The sequence below is a fragment of the Morchella importuna genome, assembly GCF_003444635.1.
Source record: "Morchella importuna strain M04M26 chromosome Unknown Morimp01GS032, whole genome shotgun sequence".
Lineage (NCBI taxonomy): Eukaryota > Fungi > Ascomycota > Pezizomycetes > Pezizales > Morchellaceae > Morchella > Morchella importuna.
This window is the reverse complement of record NW_025763429.1, coordinates 529,480-547,034: the sequence shown is the minus strand read 5'-3', so window position 1 is coordinate 547,034 and position 17,555 is coordinate 529,480. Positions and strand designations below refer to the sequence as shown.

Genomic DNA, 17,555 nt, shown 5'->3' with positions numbered 1-17,555 from the left:
CCTATTGGTCGAGTATACTATATTGAATAGCACAGAATTCCCACCTACTTGGAGCTCGACAATCCTCCTCACCATGTATGTTGATAGCCGAATAGGTTATTTGCCTAGAGCCATGAAGCGCTATAAATACTAAGAAATTTATGCTGTCAGTGTACAGATAGGTTATCCTGGATTATTGAATTTCTTTGATGATTACAGGATAGAGAAAGTGGTAAAATTCGGACGACAAACACCGCAAGAACTTCTATATTCCCCAAAAGACAGGGAATCAGCACATCAAAAATAAGAGAATCGACCGCAGCGTGGTGTCCGCTAAGCCAACCCTATCGTTTGGCCAGACCACAGGTATTCGGATGTAGTCTTATCGATCGATGTTCATCCCCTAAGGAATGGATGTGTTATGGAGGTAGTTTTCGAATGCTAAATGCGCCCCATGCCAGACTTCATGATCGTGATCTAGTCGTCTTATATATGCCTGACTAGGGGTGCACCGGAGGTTACCACCCGAGGGTTCTTTCCAAAACGTGTTCCCATCTTACATCTTCCAGAGAATGTGTCCCCTCAAACCGCCAACCAGCCCCTTACCCTCCATTGTAGTTACGAATATAATGATCCCATAGCCATTTCCCACGCCCATATCGACTGCACAAGTGGTGTAAAATGTAGCTAGTTCCGAGCTAGCTAGGCTCATAACAGAGGATCACAATGAGTGCCAAGCTTGCTCCAGAGAGCACAGCCAAATCCACGAAAAAAAACCACAGGTACCACTGGGATTTCAAACGGTGAACACCTGTAGGTACATGAGTTCGATTTACCAAAACCCTTGTGCCGTGGTCCAAATCCCGGTGCGGCCATTACTTGGCAGAAGTTTTACTTTTTGCACATCCTTTTGGGATAAGTGGTATTAATCAAAAGTGGCATCCTTAAGCTGTTGGAAACTTCACCGCTTTTCAGCGCTGGCGATCGCCCCAAGCAGGAAATCAGGACTCCCGAAAGAGGTTGGTACAGGTCACAACGCTTCGCGGCTAGATCTAGAGAGGTGCTAGTGATACCCAGAGCGGCGTTAGCAATAAATTAGATCTTGATGGAGTAATACTGCCCACCATGTACGTACAGAAGGGATGGGATCAAGGATCGAAGAGCTATTTTGGGTATGGACGCAGGCCTAGAGGTACCGCAAAAACTCACGAACTTTGCTAGCGGATCTGACCAAAAACTAACTTGTAGAGGAAATATCTGAAGCTGATCTCTGCCTTTCAGCCAATCATCAATGAAGAAATCCCTGCACGGAGATAATCAAGTTGGCGAGTTTCTGCGGTACTCTAGGATGAAGTGTTATTTGGAAGGCTGCATGCAAGTAATGGGACGCATGCCTTGCAATTGGTGAAGTGGCGTGTCGAGTGATGACGCATGAACAATTGAAAGTGCACTCTGCTGATCCCACGTGTAGAAGTGCAAGTTCTGTCATCTTGTTTTAAAAGCAATGGTTCGAGTGTTACAAAGCGGGCACGGTAAACGAAACCGTGGAGACAATTATCGATAGAAGTAGTGGGACTGAAGGCCCACAACTAGCATCATTTGGGGATCTCAATTTCGAATGGCTGAGGATTTGCTGTATCTACACCGCTACATACAACGAATCGTCATTTCTCTTCATGTACCGGCCCCTGTTCCCTGACCTCATCCCAAGCCTTCACAATCTCTTCCGGGGTAAACCTATGCATCAGTTTCTTCTTCACCTCCTCCACAACCCCGCCCTTGCCCGTTTTTGAGACATGGATAACTGGTACATCGAATTCCTATAGATTTCGGTTAACCTGCTAACATACCCTGCCCCAACTGACGGAACCTACGTAAACGTCCTTCCACTTCTGCTGTCCTGGCTCCATTACGTCGATCTCGGCGAACTCGAAGGGCCGTAGCTTCCACGCGTCAGCGAGGTTTTGTCGCGCGTTGGTGCACAAGGCACAGCTGGAGCGTGAGAAGAATGTTATGTGGATTGGTAGGCGGGGGAGGACTTTCGACATGATCTTGGTGGGAAGTCTCACAGTTCAAGAGTCACACATGCATGGATGTGTTGTCGTTGGTTGGCTGTTCTAGATCTTGGTTGTCACGCCACTAAGATAAGATATGATAAGATAAGATCTCTGTCAGCGGCAAGGTCACTCCAGGGTCACTCCACCCCCTCACACCAGTCCACTTTAAACTTTAGCTATCCCGTTGGGATGTAAATTCAGTGCGGCTTTTACTACCGTTGGCCCGAGGCTTCCTGTGCTGTCACGGCGGGATTGGCTGTGGTGCCGGGGAGAGGGATGAGTCTAGGATGTGGTGTGGTGGGGTAGCTGGTGGTTGTTGTTGGTTGTAAATTTGAACCCCTCGATGCAATCATGTGCCCTGCCCTGCTTAGCAAACTGTTGAGTACATATACCCACCACTTGCCATTCTCCTCCTCCTCCTTCTCTATCCTCGATTATATTCTTCGCTTCCAGTCTCTCTTCTGTCGCCAGAAACAAACCTTCTAAATCTCGTCGGTATCACAATATTCACTACTCTACAGCATTTCCTACCATCTTCCCCTGCGTTGTCGTTGTTCGCCGAGAATCAAGTGACGCCCGCGATCAGGCTTGCAAGATTTACCCCACACCCATTCTCCAGTTCTATTTTTTGCCCCCCTCGCCGATTCTCTACCCCTCTCACACCCTCACACCCTGAGTTATTTTCTTCAGTTTCAGATAAAAAGATTATCATTTGAACTTTTTGTTTTTCTTCTCTGGTATTCGATTTCATTTCTTTTTTTCTCATTTCCTTTAATTTCATTCGCAGTAGTGAGAAACAAAACGTATCAAAGAAATAATATACTAGAAGAAAGAAAGAAATATTCGTCTCACTCATTCTATCCAAAAAGTGCACTTCACATACATATATACTCACTCCTGTCATCTCTTGGATCATGCAACTGAAACATATGTCAAGAATTAATAGCAAAAATCCTTCCGCTAACCCTCCCCCTCACTAGCTGAAAATATGATGCCCTACGTATCAGTCCGTTGCTTAAACTGCAACAACATTGACGAGTTCCCGCGGATGGACTACGACGAGATCCCATACTGCTCGCAGGTGAGTACATGCTATTACTATCATTTCCAATACAAACCGACTAACACAACCATAGTGCGCTTCAACCACAAACCTCGTCCCCACCACGCCCACAGCCAAACCCCAACCCGGCCAACAGCAATGGTCCGACCCCACCAGCGACGACCTCGCAAACCTCTTCTCCCGCAACCTCTCCCTCATCGACCCACCCGCGACGCCCCCAATGTCCCCACCAGCAACAATTAACTACTCCGTCTCCCAGCACTACACCCACCCCACCTACACCCCCTTCCTCGCGCAGCAACAACAGCAGCAACCCCAGCCGCGCCCAGCTACAACCATCACCACAACCGCAGAACAAAACAGCTACATCCAGTACCTCCTGCAATCCAACCTCGGCTCCACATCCTCCCAGAACGACCTCGAGATCGCACTCGCCCACGGCATCATCGACCACAATACCTACGCCCACGCCCTCACCACGCACAACCAGCTTCTCCAACAGCAGGCGCAGCAGCAGCAGCAGCAGGTGCGAGCGCCGCAGGCACTGACGGAGGACTGCAGCGCCCATAGTATGCTCTCTGCGTCGGCGGCGACGAAGCAACGTTCAGACCCAGTGTTCAGGACGTCGGAGTTCTTCAATGAGTATTATGGAGGTGTGGATGACGAGTACTTGGATGATGACGAAATGGCGCCATGCAGTGTTTATTCGGCCGGCGGTGGGGGGAGGTTGAGACCGTTTGATTTGTAGGTGGTTGGTTTTGTTGGTTGACTGACTGATTAGCTATAGTGTGTGACTTTCATTCTTTTTCAACTTTTTCTTTTGTGAGGATCCTGTCAAGTGGGTGGCTTTTGTGTTTTTTGTTCCTGAATTTGGTGCTTAGTTTGGCTTTTCTCTCTGCGGTTTTGTGGTATATAGGACGTTTTGTAGATGGAAATGGCAATAAATAGCTTTACTTGGTCTCAACTTACCTAAGTCATTGTCCGTCGGACTACTTTCATGTTGATAATATATGTACCCAGTATAATAAAGACTGATCAAGAGCTATCGTACATACCTCAGGCCGGTTTTCTGGTCACGTGCATAGGCCACTAGTGCCCGGTTCATGAACAGTCACTCGCCGTCTCAATTCCACGTGATACGTATCACGGCTTCTGGGCAATACAACACAAACCGGCTCCCCACTCTCCCCCTTCGTGCTTTTTCTAGGGGGCCTCGCCTTACCTTGTCAAAGTCAAGACCCCACAACGAGGCCGCGGTGTTCTCGCTAGAGGTTTAGTCATCAGGGGTAATGACAGGAACGTCCTGATTTCCTATATCTTGGCTCTACCGTGGACGGAATATGGAGAAACCTCTGAACAGGGTTTCAAGGTGAAAGATCATCTCCAAGCTGCTGATTAGAAACCTCTCGACTTAATGGAGTCAGCATTTGGTTTTTGGACCCATAAAATGGGGCGCTATCAAGCGCAATTTATTTCTCAGAACAGGATTTTACCCAGAACAAATCTTTAGACTACCATAACAATTTAAACGGCTCCCAAATGTGCTCTTCGATCCATACTTATATTTACGTACATAAACTCAACCGCATTTCCCAAAAAGAAAAAGAAAGTGTGATAATTACATATATTTCACAGTCACATGTATTATCACGTTGCAATTATGTACTTCATGCATCAGCTTTGCCCCGAACGACCGCTTCCCTGTCAACCAATAGGTCCGCAATCTCCACGTTCTCGCTGTGTATCGCTGCCTCTAGCTCGCCGCCCTGTATCTCTGCTCCTCTGTCCAGCAGTAGTTTTGCAATGGCGGTTCTCTTGGCAGTCCGGGCCGTCACTGTTAGCGTCCTACCGAGAGGGGTACAGTGGTTGTAATATCCATCGTAGGATCCGTTGATGTCTGCTCCTCTGTCCAGAAGCAGCTTGACAATCTTTATATCTCCATCGTGTACCGCGATTGGTAGGATTTCACTCTTTTGACTGTCAGGGTTGCCGGTTCCGCAGATATCTGCTCCCCTATCCAGCAGCAATCTCACAATGTTTCCCGCCCACTGCGAACCGCTACCTCTACCACGCCGGCGCTGCTGTTGTTAGCGCTGTATTCATTGACATCTACTCCTCTATCCAATAGCAACCTCAAAATATTCTCGTTTCCACCACCGACCGCTGCGTGTATCAGGCCATAACCGTGAATTTTCGCGCCTTTATCCAACAATAACCTCACAATGTCCTCATGCCCACCATGTACAAAGGTGGCATAGTTTAGCGCGCTAATTCCATTAGCAGAGCGTTCATTAACGTTCGCTCCTCTGTCCAGCGCTAGCTTCACAATATTGATGTTTCCACCCTTAACAGCACTCTATAGAAAGGTGTCGATATCGCTGTTTGCATTGTCTTCTGCTCCCTTTTCAAGAACTAATCTCACTATGCTCTCGTTTCCAGAGAAGGCCGCTGCCCGTAACGTGTTACCCCAATAATCGCAGTCTGCGTTAACATTTGCCCCTCTATCCAAGAGTAGCTTTACAATGTCCTCGCTTCCAATACTAGCCGCTGCCGCTATCGTGCTATGAGATTTGAAATAAGGACCTATAGAACGTAAATTGACATCTGCTCCTTTATCGATCAATAGCTTCACAAGAGCAATATCCTTCCGGCCCTTGATCGCTCTGTGTAGTGCGTGACCGAATGGAAGAGCGTAAGGAGATCCACGCGCATTGACATCCGCTTCCCTGTCCAGAAGTAGTCTCACAAAGTTCTCATTTCCGTAAGAAACCGCGTTCTGTAGCGCGCTGCCGTCATAGCTTTCTGCGTTGACATCTGCCCTGCTGTCCAGCAGTAGCCTCACAATATTCTCGCTTCCACCATCCTGGCGATATATCATCGCTGTTACTAATATGCTTCCAAGCGCGCCAATGGAGCTCGCTTTTGCTCCTCTATCCAGTAATAATTTCACAGTGGCCTCCTGGCGGACTTCGACTGCTCTGTGTAGCGCAGAGCTTTGACATGAGACGAACGTATCAACTGCTTTGCAATTGAGCTTTGCTCCTCTATCCAGTAGTAGCTTCAAATTATCTATGTTTCCGTTAAAAGCTGCGGCTTCTAGCGCGGTGCCTCCTAGCATGATGATATGATTTGGGTTGTCTCCTAGGGCGTGTCTGTTGTAATTTTAACTCCCAGTTCTTCTAATTACGCCATCGATATCTACTCCACTATCAAGAAGTAGCTCCAGACCCCAGCGGTGCTGTGTGTGCGCTGCGATAGATACAAACAAGTATATTTTCATTTGCTCCTCCATTGAGCAAAGACCCGTTGATTCTGACTCCCACAAGCTACTGGTTTCAGGAAAACCAAGTAATAATGCTATTTGGGCTGAGTTTCCCATGAGCTTGTCCAAGGGTAAATATCATTCATATAATCCCGCCTTGCTATATCGTATGACACAAGGGCATCACTTTTCAAGAATTTCAAAAGTAATTCAGAAAGCTCGAGGGTTGCTTGTTGATGGAGAGATCTAGAGCACCGGACATGGTGTATCCAATAACTCACGACATAACGCTTGACAAATGCCGCCCTGACATCAGGAGCGAGGGAAGAGCGCAGGATAGCAGTATTATCCATCATATGACAAAACTTCGATGCCATTGTATGTGCATTGATAGTTCCGACACCTTTTTCAAGGAATTCACGTACTGATAAGTGTGCAACCCGTACAATGTTGGATTGGCGATCAAGCACGAGAAGATTGTGACATATTTTCAACAACGTTTCCACACTAAGCTCCCAATCATCCACGTTGACGGACCGTGAGACGATAGTAACGAGCTTTGCAGGTGGCAATGATTCTTTTAAACAAAGTACCCACATCAAAGTAGCTTCAGCTATCTGTGGACTATTTCCTTTCTGAAATCGTATACGGTTATGAATCTCTAGATATGTCTCTTCTAAAGATTCCGGTAATGCGTTTAGTCCCGCCTCGATATCCGCCGAGGTATCCATGGCGCATATGTGTTTAATTTGAAGATCGGCCCATAGAAACCTTTAACCACCAGTTAGAAGAATGTCCTGGTAGGCAATGTATGGGGTGTATTAAGAAAGCTTTGTACTCATACATTCCTTGAGACCGCGTGGTTAGGCTACTAATAATTTTCTCTAACAACTCATCTTTGATGCTACCACGCAACAAATCTCCATCCTTTTTACAGCGTATGACCTCCTTCTGCACGAACCTCTCAATATCGCCCGCATTGTCTGCTGCTTTGATCCAAAGATTTGGTAATTTTTCTAGCTTGAGTACAATATCGTCATCGTTTCTGCTAGAAACGAATATCTTCACAAGGCTTGTAGAAGATTCGACAATCTTCCTTAACGACATCAAAAATTTCTTTCCCTTCTCTTGATCATACTCATCTAGAGCATCAATAACAATGGTGGTCTGTGGGTAAATATTGACTAGCTTCATGCTGAGGTCGAGGCTTTCTTGAAATCCTAATGATCATAAAGAGAACCCAGAATTTTTCCTAGGCTCGTAAACAGCGACAACCTCATTCTGCAACGGCAGTAATGGTCGTGGACAGCATAATTGCTTCACAATGGCGCTCATGATGACTTCTGGGTCGGTTGGCCCAGATGCATCGCGTTTACAATAGAAATAAGCGAAGGCCTCATCACCCCCGGATTTCCGTTGCTGTATAGCGTTATCGATTACTCTCGACCTACAAAATCAGCCCATGCATGAATACCCGGTATGTATCAGTTGTGCTTACGCAAGTTTTGTTTTTCCGGCGCCAGCTACGAAGACCAATGTCAGATCATAAATCAAAGTATATCCCTTTCCTTTCAATCAAGGTATGGTCTTTTGGGTGACTTACGGATTCCACGTAGCCAGAGAATCGTTGAAGCACTTGACCTTTGCCATTGAATAAAATCTCTTTTATTCAGCAACCATTCACCTGCCCCAGCTACACGTCCAATACAAGCATTTACATGATGCTTTTCATATTCAACCTACGATAACCATTTCAAGATATTCGTTCGCTCTTCGGCTGTTTTTATATTTCACTATCAGCTTATATTCATTTGAAATTCTGGAGTATTGACATGCATGGGGGAAACAAATTCTTATATATACCATTTTGAGCATTAACAAGTTTTTTGACATCGGAGTCAATTCTAATAATTGGCATTTGAAATCCTTGGGCAAGTCTTTTCAGTCCATCGGATATTTCTGGCCGAATCAATTGGTAATATTAGCTTGGACTTATTAACTGGTTGGTATGATATAGGAGCTACCTCTACTTGTTTCCTGAAGTTCATGGCCAGCTATTCTATGGTCTGTGAAAAGCATGAGTATTAGAACTTACACTCTCGAGTTAATACGTCAAAGACTCACATTCTGCTTCTGCAAGGTCGGTCGCTTTGAGCAAGCTAGTCTCCTGTGTGGCGATATCATCAAGCAAGGAAGCTAACTCGGTCTCAAAGGTACTGAATGCAATCCGAACTGTAGTAACGATAATTAAGTACTAGGATCGTGTGTTAGTCCAGCGCCACGGCGTCTCAAAACCCTGCAAGACACGTACCTCCAGTGTTCTTTGAGTAATACTGCTTGGCCTGGGCCAGGTACAGTAAGATACATGCGTATAATTTAACTGTTTCTTCCCCGAAATGAATAGATGACCTGGTCCCGTTCCCAATATATAGTGTTCCATATATCGCGCACCTCCCTATGAGATTTGCAACAATTTCAAGGCCTATAAGAACTGCACCCATGTTTTGCTTATCATTTATAGCCATCTACGCTCTTGATTAATACTTCTCATATAACTCAATATATCAAAAAGTGAAAATACCTGCAGAATAAACCTAAATGCGCTCCAGGGGAGTGCGGCATGATTTGGATCAAAAGATACAGCTACATCTCCAATAGATTTAAATTTATCGACCCACACGAGAATTTTGTCGGCAATATCACGAAGTATGATAGTCTCCCCTTTCCAGGTATATTTCCACTGTTTCTGTCGGCAGATGTCTCTCTTCTCTCTCGTTGCTGTGAGGACAGCTTCCAAGATGTCAAGTTTTTCTGTACCACCGAAACCGAACGCTTGCTGTTCTTCTAGTGATAATTTTGTCAGCTGTCTCCCATGATGATTTTGATTTCCTAGTATTGTAAGCTTTGCCAATGTAAAGATATTTAAGCAAGGTGGGGCCTTACTTCAAAGTAGTAGGGATAAACGCTACACCGTTCCCAGTAACTGCATTATTTGTTTGGCTGTTCCCTGCCGGCATTACTACTTGCAGTACTTCTGGGTGACGCTACGGTGTGGTTTTGAGTTGTAGCGGTTGCAGAACTACCCACTGTCATATGGTTTCCAACAGACACAACAGAACCGCTGGAGCCCATTTGGCGCCCCGAAACCTGATTTGCAACCGGTATGACTTCATCATCCCTCCTCGGTGACCGATAGAAAATCTTAAGGAATGAGGGTCGTTTCTTTTTGACTTTCTTGTTTAAGACTTGACCCGAAGATCCAGCTACAGCAATTGCAGACATCAGTAGATATATTCACGGATTAAGATGGTACGAAACTTACCTGGCGAGGGGGTAGGAGGATCTCTAGGATTCACACTCAGCCTTGCCATTGTTGCTGGCACCTTACTCGAGTGATTATGTAAGTAGATGTATTCGTGACGTTTGTGTAACATCGAACTGGATAGATATCATATGGGATGATACCTACGAGCCCTTATTGAAACTAAGGCATCCTTAGGCTGCCAGGTCTGATATAAATGATGTAAACTAGGTACTAAGTTAATTGCGATAAAGGAATCTCCAAGGAAGAGGTAATGTATTTTCTTACCAGATCTTTTGAAGTACAGCAACCTGTGGTGCCGGTGGCAGGCGTGATCGTGAGGAGCTGTATTCGGCCCCTCAGCTCCTGATGTTACAACCTCTATGTTTAATTAGTTTACAACATTCATATTTGGCCTGACGGCCTAATATAACGCCTAGGGCGATAGAGTATAGATATGGGTATTAGTGTCGCGGCGGTCAATTCTGGCGATTCTGGCTCTCTCGATTGTACTGAAATTGGAATAAGGCAATATGGCCATCTTATAATCTCATTAGATGCGATATTGGGTAGTAGTACTGAAGACCAGTTGGTCCTTCCCAAGGGCGCGTAGTTGTTTCTCTATGATCTACTATAAATCATACCCAGAACTTACAGGGAGTATTATTGACATGGATGTAACCAGTCATGCCCACCGGACAAGTGCCATGGAGAAACCACATCGATCCAAGCTATTTCAATAAGAATAAGCTTATAAGCCCAAAGGATGCCTACTCCGAAGTATCTCTCAACGTTCATAATACTAGCAACTCTCACCACTTCTGCTGCAGCCCAAGACAACACCTGCAGTCTCAGCGGCAATCCCGACCTCTACGGCCTCGGCATTCGCATCGGCTTCTACAGCCAACTCGTTGCTACCTGCTTCGCCAACACCTTCATCCCCTCCGAGACGCGCGGCGCGCAGACCGTCAACCTCTGGTTCCAGTTCAGTCTCTTTGTCGGGCTGGTTTTCCAAGCCGCGCGGGAAGGTACCGACTTCTATGCAGTCGAGAGCTACATCGTGGTGATTCTCCTCTCTGGCGTCGTATTCACAACATTCTCGTACTTTTTCATCTACCTCGCAATCTCACGCGACGATGACAAAAACGGGATTTTCGGCGGCGCGGTCTTCACGATGATATGCTTCATAATCCTGCTGGCAGGGTTGCATAGCTATTCGCTCTGGTTCTGGTGGCGGGGAATGGATAGAATGGGGGTGGGGGCGTGCACGACGCACGGGTTCTTTATGGCGAGGGTTGACTTGTTTGGCTGGTTCCGCACGGTCAATAAAGTCTTTAATATATGGATGATGGTTGCACTGATCCTGGGGTGCATCTCCCTGGTCATAGTGGTTACCATGATCGCGGTTTCCGAGTCGCAGCTACTCTCTTCACGGAAGAAGGAGGAGAACTTCGTGCTGTACTGGGTCGATGTATTGCTAGAGCCATTTCAAGAGCCAGAGTGGTCAAGGAATGGTAACTTTCTAATAGAGATGAGAAGTGGAGCCCAAATGCAGCAAACGCAGAATCAAACAGGCTCGGTAACTTCGGGGTTTCAGATCAATAGCGGACCGATCAACGGGCAAGAGTATAAGCAGAACAAGCGTCTTTCTCCCGGAGAAATTCTGTTCTGGTATGTTGCTGGCTCATTGTTTGGGTTTGGGGGAATTGGTATAATCATCATCTCCGTAGAGTGCTCTCTGAGATGGAACCAAGTCAGTGGAGTCGGAGATCTCGACTCTGTAGGACAGCTCATTCCGTTTGTTGTGGGTATAGGAACTCTGTTGCAAATTTTCAAAAACATCTATCTCCAGGCGAGAAGGAACTGGAAGAAACTGGGAAAAGGTTTCGGATTCCCCATACACCTCCAAGCTGTGTTTTGTAGGCCAGCTAAATGGATGATTTCTGACATTGGTGAAGGGACGAGATCGTTTAAAACAGTGTTCTTCCATTTCTTGGACCCGCACACGGGTGATGGCGAGGATGATGGTAGTACGATTGAGCTTGATCGTGAGTTTGACTTGGCCAGTTGGTACCATGGTACCAATGCAGCGGGCACTGAGCTGATGAGGCGTGTTATTTAGCTGTGACGACGTCCGTGCAAACCTTATCGCCTGCGAGTCGTAGCGTCACTAGCGTTACATCCACCGCACGCAGTACGAGGTAACGTTGGATCATGGATTGGGGCTGCGCGTGCCTACATGTAACGTGATGATAACTGTAATATTGCTGTTCAAATATTAGCATGACTGCAGGGTACATAAATATATGTAACAGGGTACAATATCGAATCTACGTCTAATGAATGCTAGCTTAAGCCCCGAGGGCCGGAGAAGCAGGTGCCCGTTCAATCAATCGAAAATCATCCATCCATATCTACATGTATATGTCTAAATAGTATTTCTTAACGCATCTTTCCCCGAACCAGAACTAGAAACAATTAAGTGTAAATGAACGGGAGGAGTCTACGTACCACAGGATGTAAAGTAGAGTATTCAAAATAGTACTGAAGGATGAAGATTTTACGCATCGTGATAAAGGGTAAAGATCTATACCTTATCTAGGGAAGCTTCGTACTTACAATTGATCTACCGCTTTTACTTTCTCTATATCGACTGATATGCTTCTATAGGGACAAGTACCAGGCCATGTGCGCAATCTCTAGCTAGCCATGTACATGTACTTATGTTCCAATCACCGCTTTACTCATATATGCATATGTTCCCCGACTTTATAATAGCCCCCCAGAGACCGACCAAGAATTTATATTCTTCTGCCAGAAGGTCTCAATGACGTATCGTACCTGCATGATCATCGAGTACGCTCTGTGGACCGGCCAGAATATGCCAGAATATGCATGCCGAGTAGAGTACGTGCTCCAACAGTGGGGGCTAAAACTTTGCAGCGGCGGCTAGCTTGCTAGAAACTCTGCAAGAATGGGTAAATATAGAACTCATGTTCCAGATCCTTATTGGCACGTTCAGCGCCGCGACCGTACATTGAGTTCTATTGTTAGATGCGAGGATTCTATAAGAACATGTTGCAACGGTCAAAAAATATTTTCAGATATTAAAGCCCAACTTTCAGAATCTTGGTTCCAGCACTCATCAAGGATAATACCGACGCTGGAGAACAAAGAACAATCATGGAAACAAGAAAGGGCTTTGTGGTGGTGCTCCACCGGTTTGGGCTCTTCCACTTTGGGTCCGTTTGCCAGTTCGGTCAATTTTGGTACTAGTATTCAATTAATTGAGATGCTTGGAGATTTCCTATTAGCTAACCAAAAGAAGATATCATAGGGCTCGGCCTCAGTCCATGAGCCTACAGGCATCATCGTCATGCGTCAGAGTTGACTCTCACTTATTTTACAAAAGGAAGCTCAGGACAAGATATAGAATAACGCCAATATACACCCCAGCCGCGTACCCAAAAACCAATGGAAAATACTAATTTATCCACAAGGACCAGAGCAAAGCAAAAGCTGCTATCACTAACGGCGAGGACAAAGACGAGGGCGGTGTTATTAACCTCATTGCAGCACTCGATATGCTTCCATTTATCGGAGCTCCGATCTTTTGTGCCCCCATTCCCGTTCCATTGATACAAAAATGGTTCCACACCGCCGGCTCAGCAAATATTTCGGCTTCTCTCGCGGAGAAGGTAATGTCCATGCACTAGATCAATCCAGCGCTCAGTTAGTGGACCTTATTCTTCCTATTCCTCCTCCTGCCAAAGTATGTATGTATACATACACTATACAGCGCAGCGCCAGTACCCGTCAACTGAATAACCTGCATCGTGGCATTTACACCATCTGCCACCTCACTCGCGATTTTCTTAGGGATTTTTATTTTAGGAATGCAGAAGGTAGCATTGCCACCGGTCTGGTTAAATAGTGGGACCATGGGGACATTGTACGGGTTGGAGTCGATATTTTCGTCGATGTTATTGCCGAGCGCGATGTTTACAGTCGTGAGTGCGAAAGCGTGGATTGGAACGAAAGACAGGGCGCCGCCGGCCACGGGCCATGAGGACCGGTTAACAGACGGATCTCTAGGAGAACCTGAGTGTGGAAACGGTTAGAGATATTATACGATAGGGGATGGGGATGGGGGCTCAAACCTCCACCTACTCAAGTCAGCGTAACCTTCAAGAAGGGATTGAGAATGATGGGCAATGTCTTACATGGGAACTTAAACTGATCATGATATACATATCTCCGTTGCGCGGGATACATGACCTCGAAATGCGCACTAACGCCAGACAAGAATAATAGCATCCACGAGAAAAGGAGAGCCCCCCATCCTGGAGTCAGCGATGATAGCAGGACCATTTTTTGTGAGCTTCTTCAACCAAAAGAAAACGCTGCTCTGTTTCTGTTTGGACTTTTTATTGAGGGGTTCAACCTTGGACGGAAGGAAACGCTGAAAAAAGAGGGGGATAAAATCTAAAGGGTGGGAGACACATCAACCATATGTACGGGTACGGAAGCACGGGGTGTTGTGGGTTGCATCAATCTGGAATTCCTCAAAAACCAAAGTGGGCATTACAGCGGAGGCTGATCATAAATTAGTGGCAATTAAAGACCCAGAAGAGGCAGCCAGTGAGAAAAAGAAAAACAGTGATAGACAAGCTTCTTTCGCGATGGGCCAGACCTAGAGTAACTCCATGTAGCAAATAAAAGCTTGCATGTAGGTCAAGCCCCCTGTTCAGGCTCCCGCCTTTGGTGATCAGAGCTAGGAAGTAAGCCAATGGCAAAGCTTAGAGCAAAAAAAGCAATTTTTATTCCAAGGATTGTCTAACGCAACTCACCACATGTTTGTAATACATGTAGTTAACTGAATTCTCATGATTACCGTCTACAGAGGAATGAATATGTATTGCTATGTCCTCTGATTAAGTATCTGGTGATTTTCAACGACAGAAATATGTCGAACAGCGAGGAAGCGCGGCGCAATTCGTGGAACCAATCGGGGAGGCTAAGCTGTCTGATTTATGATTCTTGATGCAACCCGGAGATGTGGCTCCGTTTAATAGTGTGCGCCAGTAAAAGGGTGAGCCAAAAAAGGAAAGTAGATAACCCGGTAGATCTCCTGTTAGGTACATGTATGTACCACTCTCCCCGCTTCCGAGTTTGCATGCGCGTATCTAAGTGAGTACTCTACTTTACATTGTAGATTCAGTCCGTGGCAGGGTACTCTAGAGTTGAGAGTAGGTGTAATACATCTGGATACGCGCCTGCGGATGTAGATATTGATTGTAGAGTATCGTGGACTCGTTTCCATGCTTGCTTATCAGGTCCATGTTTACCTGGGGTTTCAAAGACTACATGTATACATGTATCCAATTAGCTCAAAGAAGACGCGTTTCCTTTCGTATTCCTAGACTTTTAAATTTTGGTGACTTCAGAGGAATATCTGGTATATAACGTAGCCTCCCTAGTTGCTTACATTACATCGTATGGTATCAAGCTAACGAGTGACACCTTATGATCAAAATTACACAGGCAAGATGCATATGATCTCTCGATGTGTCATCATTCTGCGCCAAATCTCAACGCATACACATACATGTATTCACCTATACCAATACTGCCAATCATGGTAAACTCTCCACCATACCCCCAAATGTTTGTCTAACTTCATAATATAGATTCCCTCCCGATAACTCTGCTACTTGCCATACCATGATCATATGCATATGTTCTATATCCGTCGACGTCATTTCAGCCTTAAGCTTCGCTACTATGAGAGATAAATCCTTTTGTGGTGTTAAGTTATTAAGATGACGATGATTTTTTTACAGCGAAGAGTTTAACTTATGCTTCCTCTTAATTGTAGCCTTGCCATCAACTTCTTCAACTACCGACCGCGTATAGCAAACCACGACGATCGACGAGTTCAAGCCAGTTTACGGTATTGGCCGTACATCGATGGTAATCAGCATACACAGCCCTACGCGTATCCATTCAGCATATCCTCGTTTCCTGGACATCGTGCTTCTAGAAGCAGCATCCGCGGGGTACTGTCGTTCACGGGGTATTGGCGGACACTGGGTGTTGACGGATTGCAGGCAAAACTTGGCTTGGCTGTCTCTTTGTTCGTGCCCGTCAATACGGTATATAAGTGGTAGCTCTATAGATACAGGGTATCTAAATGATTCGACACAGATATGGATGCATGGGCTTACGGCATATGCTGTGAAACGGACTTGTGGGGTACAGATCGGCGAGATATCGAAGGGCCTGCTCAACGAGAACGGAGTAATTACTCGTAGCTTTATAGCGTTTCCGAACACGACCAACACCGCATGACATACGAAAAAGCGCCAAATCCACCTTTTTGTATGTCATGCAATATTGGTCGTGTTCGGAAACGCTATAAGCTACGAGTACAAGCATACCCAGTGTGTCGGGAAAAAATATGCGGGGAAGAAAGGCATCCATTAATAAGGCCCTGGAGGGGTGCCGGGCGCAGCGCGCACCTTCGTATTTAACTATATTAGATAAATATAAATTGCATTAGTAAGTATTTACATGAAGTATCTACTCTATTTTTACCAAGTACTTACATAGCTATGACGATATTGTTTAAATAGATAACAGATAACTTATAGTATGCAGGCCATCAATTACACGCGGTCCATGTGACCGTGAACTCAGTAGTTCTCGATAAAGCGGCCAATCTCTCAATGGTCAGATCTCCATTCACTAGTACCCTTTCTCCTTGAGTCTAATAATTAATATTACAATTATCCAAGCTAACTATACATTCCCCAACTCCCCCATCCCTCCCAATCCTACAAAATACAATAAAAGATAAAAGATAAAAGATAAAAGGTGATAAAAAAAACTTTACATTGGGAAAATGCTCCCCCGAAACCCAATCTCGCACTCGTTTCTATTTCGCCTCGTAAACCTAAAACCCCTCTTTACCGCTGTTTCCAGCGCCGTCAGCCCTCTGGAATCCTTAATTCCGATATCTGCGCCTTCGTCTAACAAAAGATTCAGCACATCTGGCGAATCCCTGCCAGAATCGTCCAACGCTGCCACATGTAGTGCTGTCTTCCCTTTTTTGTTCTGCACATCGATACCAGCGCCATGCTCCAGCAAAAGTGTTATTGCATCGAACGCGCCTTCGAGATAACACTGAGCCAGCACATGTAGTGCTGTGTTCCCCATCTGGTCTTGGACTGTCACATCAGCACCATTCTCGATCAAAAGGCTGATCCCCGGCACCAGATCACGATTGAAGACATGGTTTCCTTGTGCTGCCCAATGCAGCGCCGTCTTCCCTCGCTCGCACCGCCGGTCGATGTCGGCACCCCTCCGCAGTAGTAGTTCGGCGACAGCAAGATTGCCGAATTGCACGGCAAAGTGCAGTGCCGTCTGCTTGGCCTGATATGTACCCTGGTTGATCTCGACCCCGTGGTCTAGAAAGATCATTACCATGCCTACGCGGCCACTGAGGGCTGCGCAGTGAAATGCCGTCTGCCAGGCGTCGTCGTGTGCGCTGATATCGATGTCTGGGTGCGAGAGGAGGAATTGGGCCATAAGCTCATTGTCGCCGAGGACAGCATGGTGAAGCGGTGTCTGGTTACAGCCGTCGCGCACGTTGATAGAGGTACCGTTGGCGAGAAGAATTGAAGCGAGCTTACGAAAGCCCTTTTCTGCAGCCCAGTGAAGGGCGGAGATACGGCGATTTGGGTGCTTCTGAGACTCTAGGATGGCCGCGTCCAGCAGAGGCATCAGAGCTGTGAGGTGCGGGCAGCACTCTAGGAGTGATTTGAGGGAGAACTCATCGAGCTTTGAGGCGATGGCTTGGAGGATCTCGTTGGGGAGATTTGGGAATGGCAT

The 17,555-nt window shown here is 46.1% G+C and overlaps 7 protein-coding genes across 7 annotated transcripts; 2 read left to right on the top strand and 5 right to left on the bottom strand.

Moving 5' to 3' along the window:
• Positions 1-1,643: 1,643 nt before the first annotated feature.
• LAJ45_08937 (uncharacterized protein) lies at positions 1,644-2,027 on the bottom strand (the record flags this gene model as incomplete). Its single annotated transcript, XM_046118485.1, has 2 exons — positions 1,644-1,799; positions 1,854-2,027. 2 exons carry the CDS (start codon positions 2,025-2,027, stop codon positions 1,644-1,646), a joined length of 330 nt encoding a protein of 109 aa, XP_045968441.1.
• Positions 2,028-2,387: 360 nt separating this feature from the next.
• LAJ45_08936 (uncharacterized protein) lies at positions 2,388-3,847 on the top strand (the record flags this gene model as incomplete). The annotated part of the gene is made up of 4 exons (XM_046118484.1): positions 2,388-2,418; positions 2,741-2,773; positions 3,017-3,117; positions 3,173-3,847. The coding sequence occupies 4 exons, from the start codon at positions 2,388-2,390 to the stop codon at positions 3,845-3,847; spliced, it is 840 nt and encodes a 279-aa protein (XP_045968440.1).
• Positions 3,848-4,766: 919 nt separating this feature from the next.
• LAJ45_08935 (uncharacterized protein) lies at positions 4,767-6,217 on the bottom strand (the record flags this gene model as incomplete). Its single annotated transcript, XM_046118483.1, has 3 exons — positions 4,767-5,076; positions 5,133-5,455; positions 5,522-6,217. The coding sequence occupies 3 exons, from the start codon at positions 6,215-6,217 to the stop codon at positions 4,767-4,769; spliced, it is 1,329 nt and encodes a 442-aa protein (XP_045968439.1).
• Positions 6,218-6,456: 239 nt separating this feature from the next.
• On the bottom strand, positions 6,457-9,732 carry LAJ45_08934 (uncharacterized protein; the record flags this gene model as incomplete). Its single annotated transcript, XM_046118482.1, has 16 exons — positions 6,457-7,132; positions 7,206-7,528; positions 7,637-7,808; positions 7,860-7,884; positions 7,965-8,023; positions 8,105-8,138; positions 8,225-8,320; positions 8,386-8,427; positions 8,486-8,615; positions 8,673-8,703; positions 8,813-8,886; positions 8,943-9,101; positions 9,193-9,250; positions 9,305-9,326; positions 9,394-9,624; positions 9,684-9,732. The coding sequence occupies 16 exons, from the start codon at positions 9,730-9,732 to the stop codon at positions 6,457-6,459; spliced, it is 2,181 nt and encodes a 726-aa protein (XP_045968438.1).
• Positions 9,733-10,428: 696 nt separating this feature from the next.
• Positions 10,429-12,094, top strand: LAJ45_08933 (uncharacterized protein; the record flags this gene model as incomplete). The annotated part of the gene is made up of 5 exons (XM_046118481.1): positions 10,429-11,545; positions 11,621-11,710; positions 11,785-11,863; positions 11,945-11,956; positions 12,013-12,094. The coding sequence occupies 5 exons, from the start codon at positions 10,429-10,431 to the stop codon at positions 12,092-12,094; spliced, it is 1,380 nt and encodes a 459-aa protein (XP_045968437.1).
• Positions 12,095-13,008: 914 nt separating this feature from the next.
• Positions 13,009-14,033, bottom strand: LAJ45_08932 (uncharacterized protein; the record flags this gene model as incomplete). Its single annotated transcript, XM_046118480.1, has 4 exons — positions 13,009-13,021; positions 13,229-13,374; positions 13,453-13,763; positions 13,886-14,033. The coding sequence occupies 4 exons, from the start codon at positions 14,031-14,033 to the stop codon at positions 13,009-13,011; spliced, it is 618 nt and encodes a 205-aa protein (XP_045968436.1).
• Positions 14,034-16,553: 2,520 nt separating this feature from the next.
• LAJ45_08931 (uncharacterized protein) lies at positions 16,554-17,555 on the bottom strand (the record flags this gene model as incomplete). The annotated part of the gene is made up of 1 exon (XM_046118479.1): positions 16,554-17,555. The coding sequence occupies one exon, from the start codon at positions 17,553-17,555 to the stop codon at positions 16,554-16,556; it is 1,002 nt and encodes a 333-aa protein (XP_045968435.1).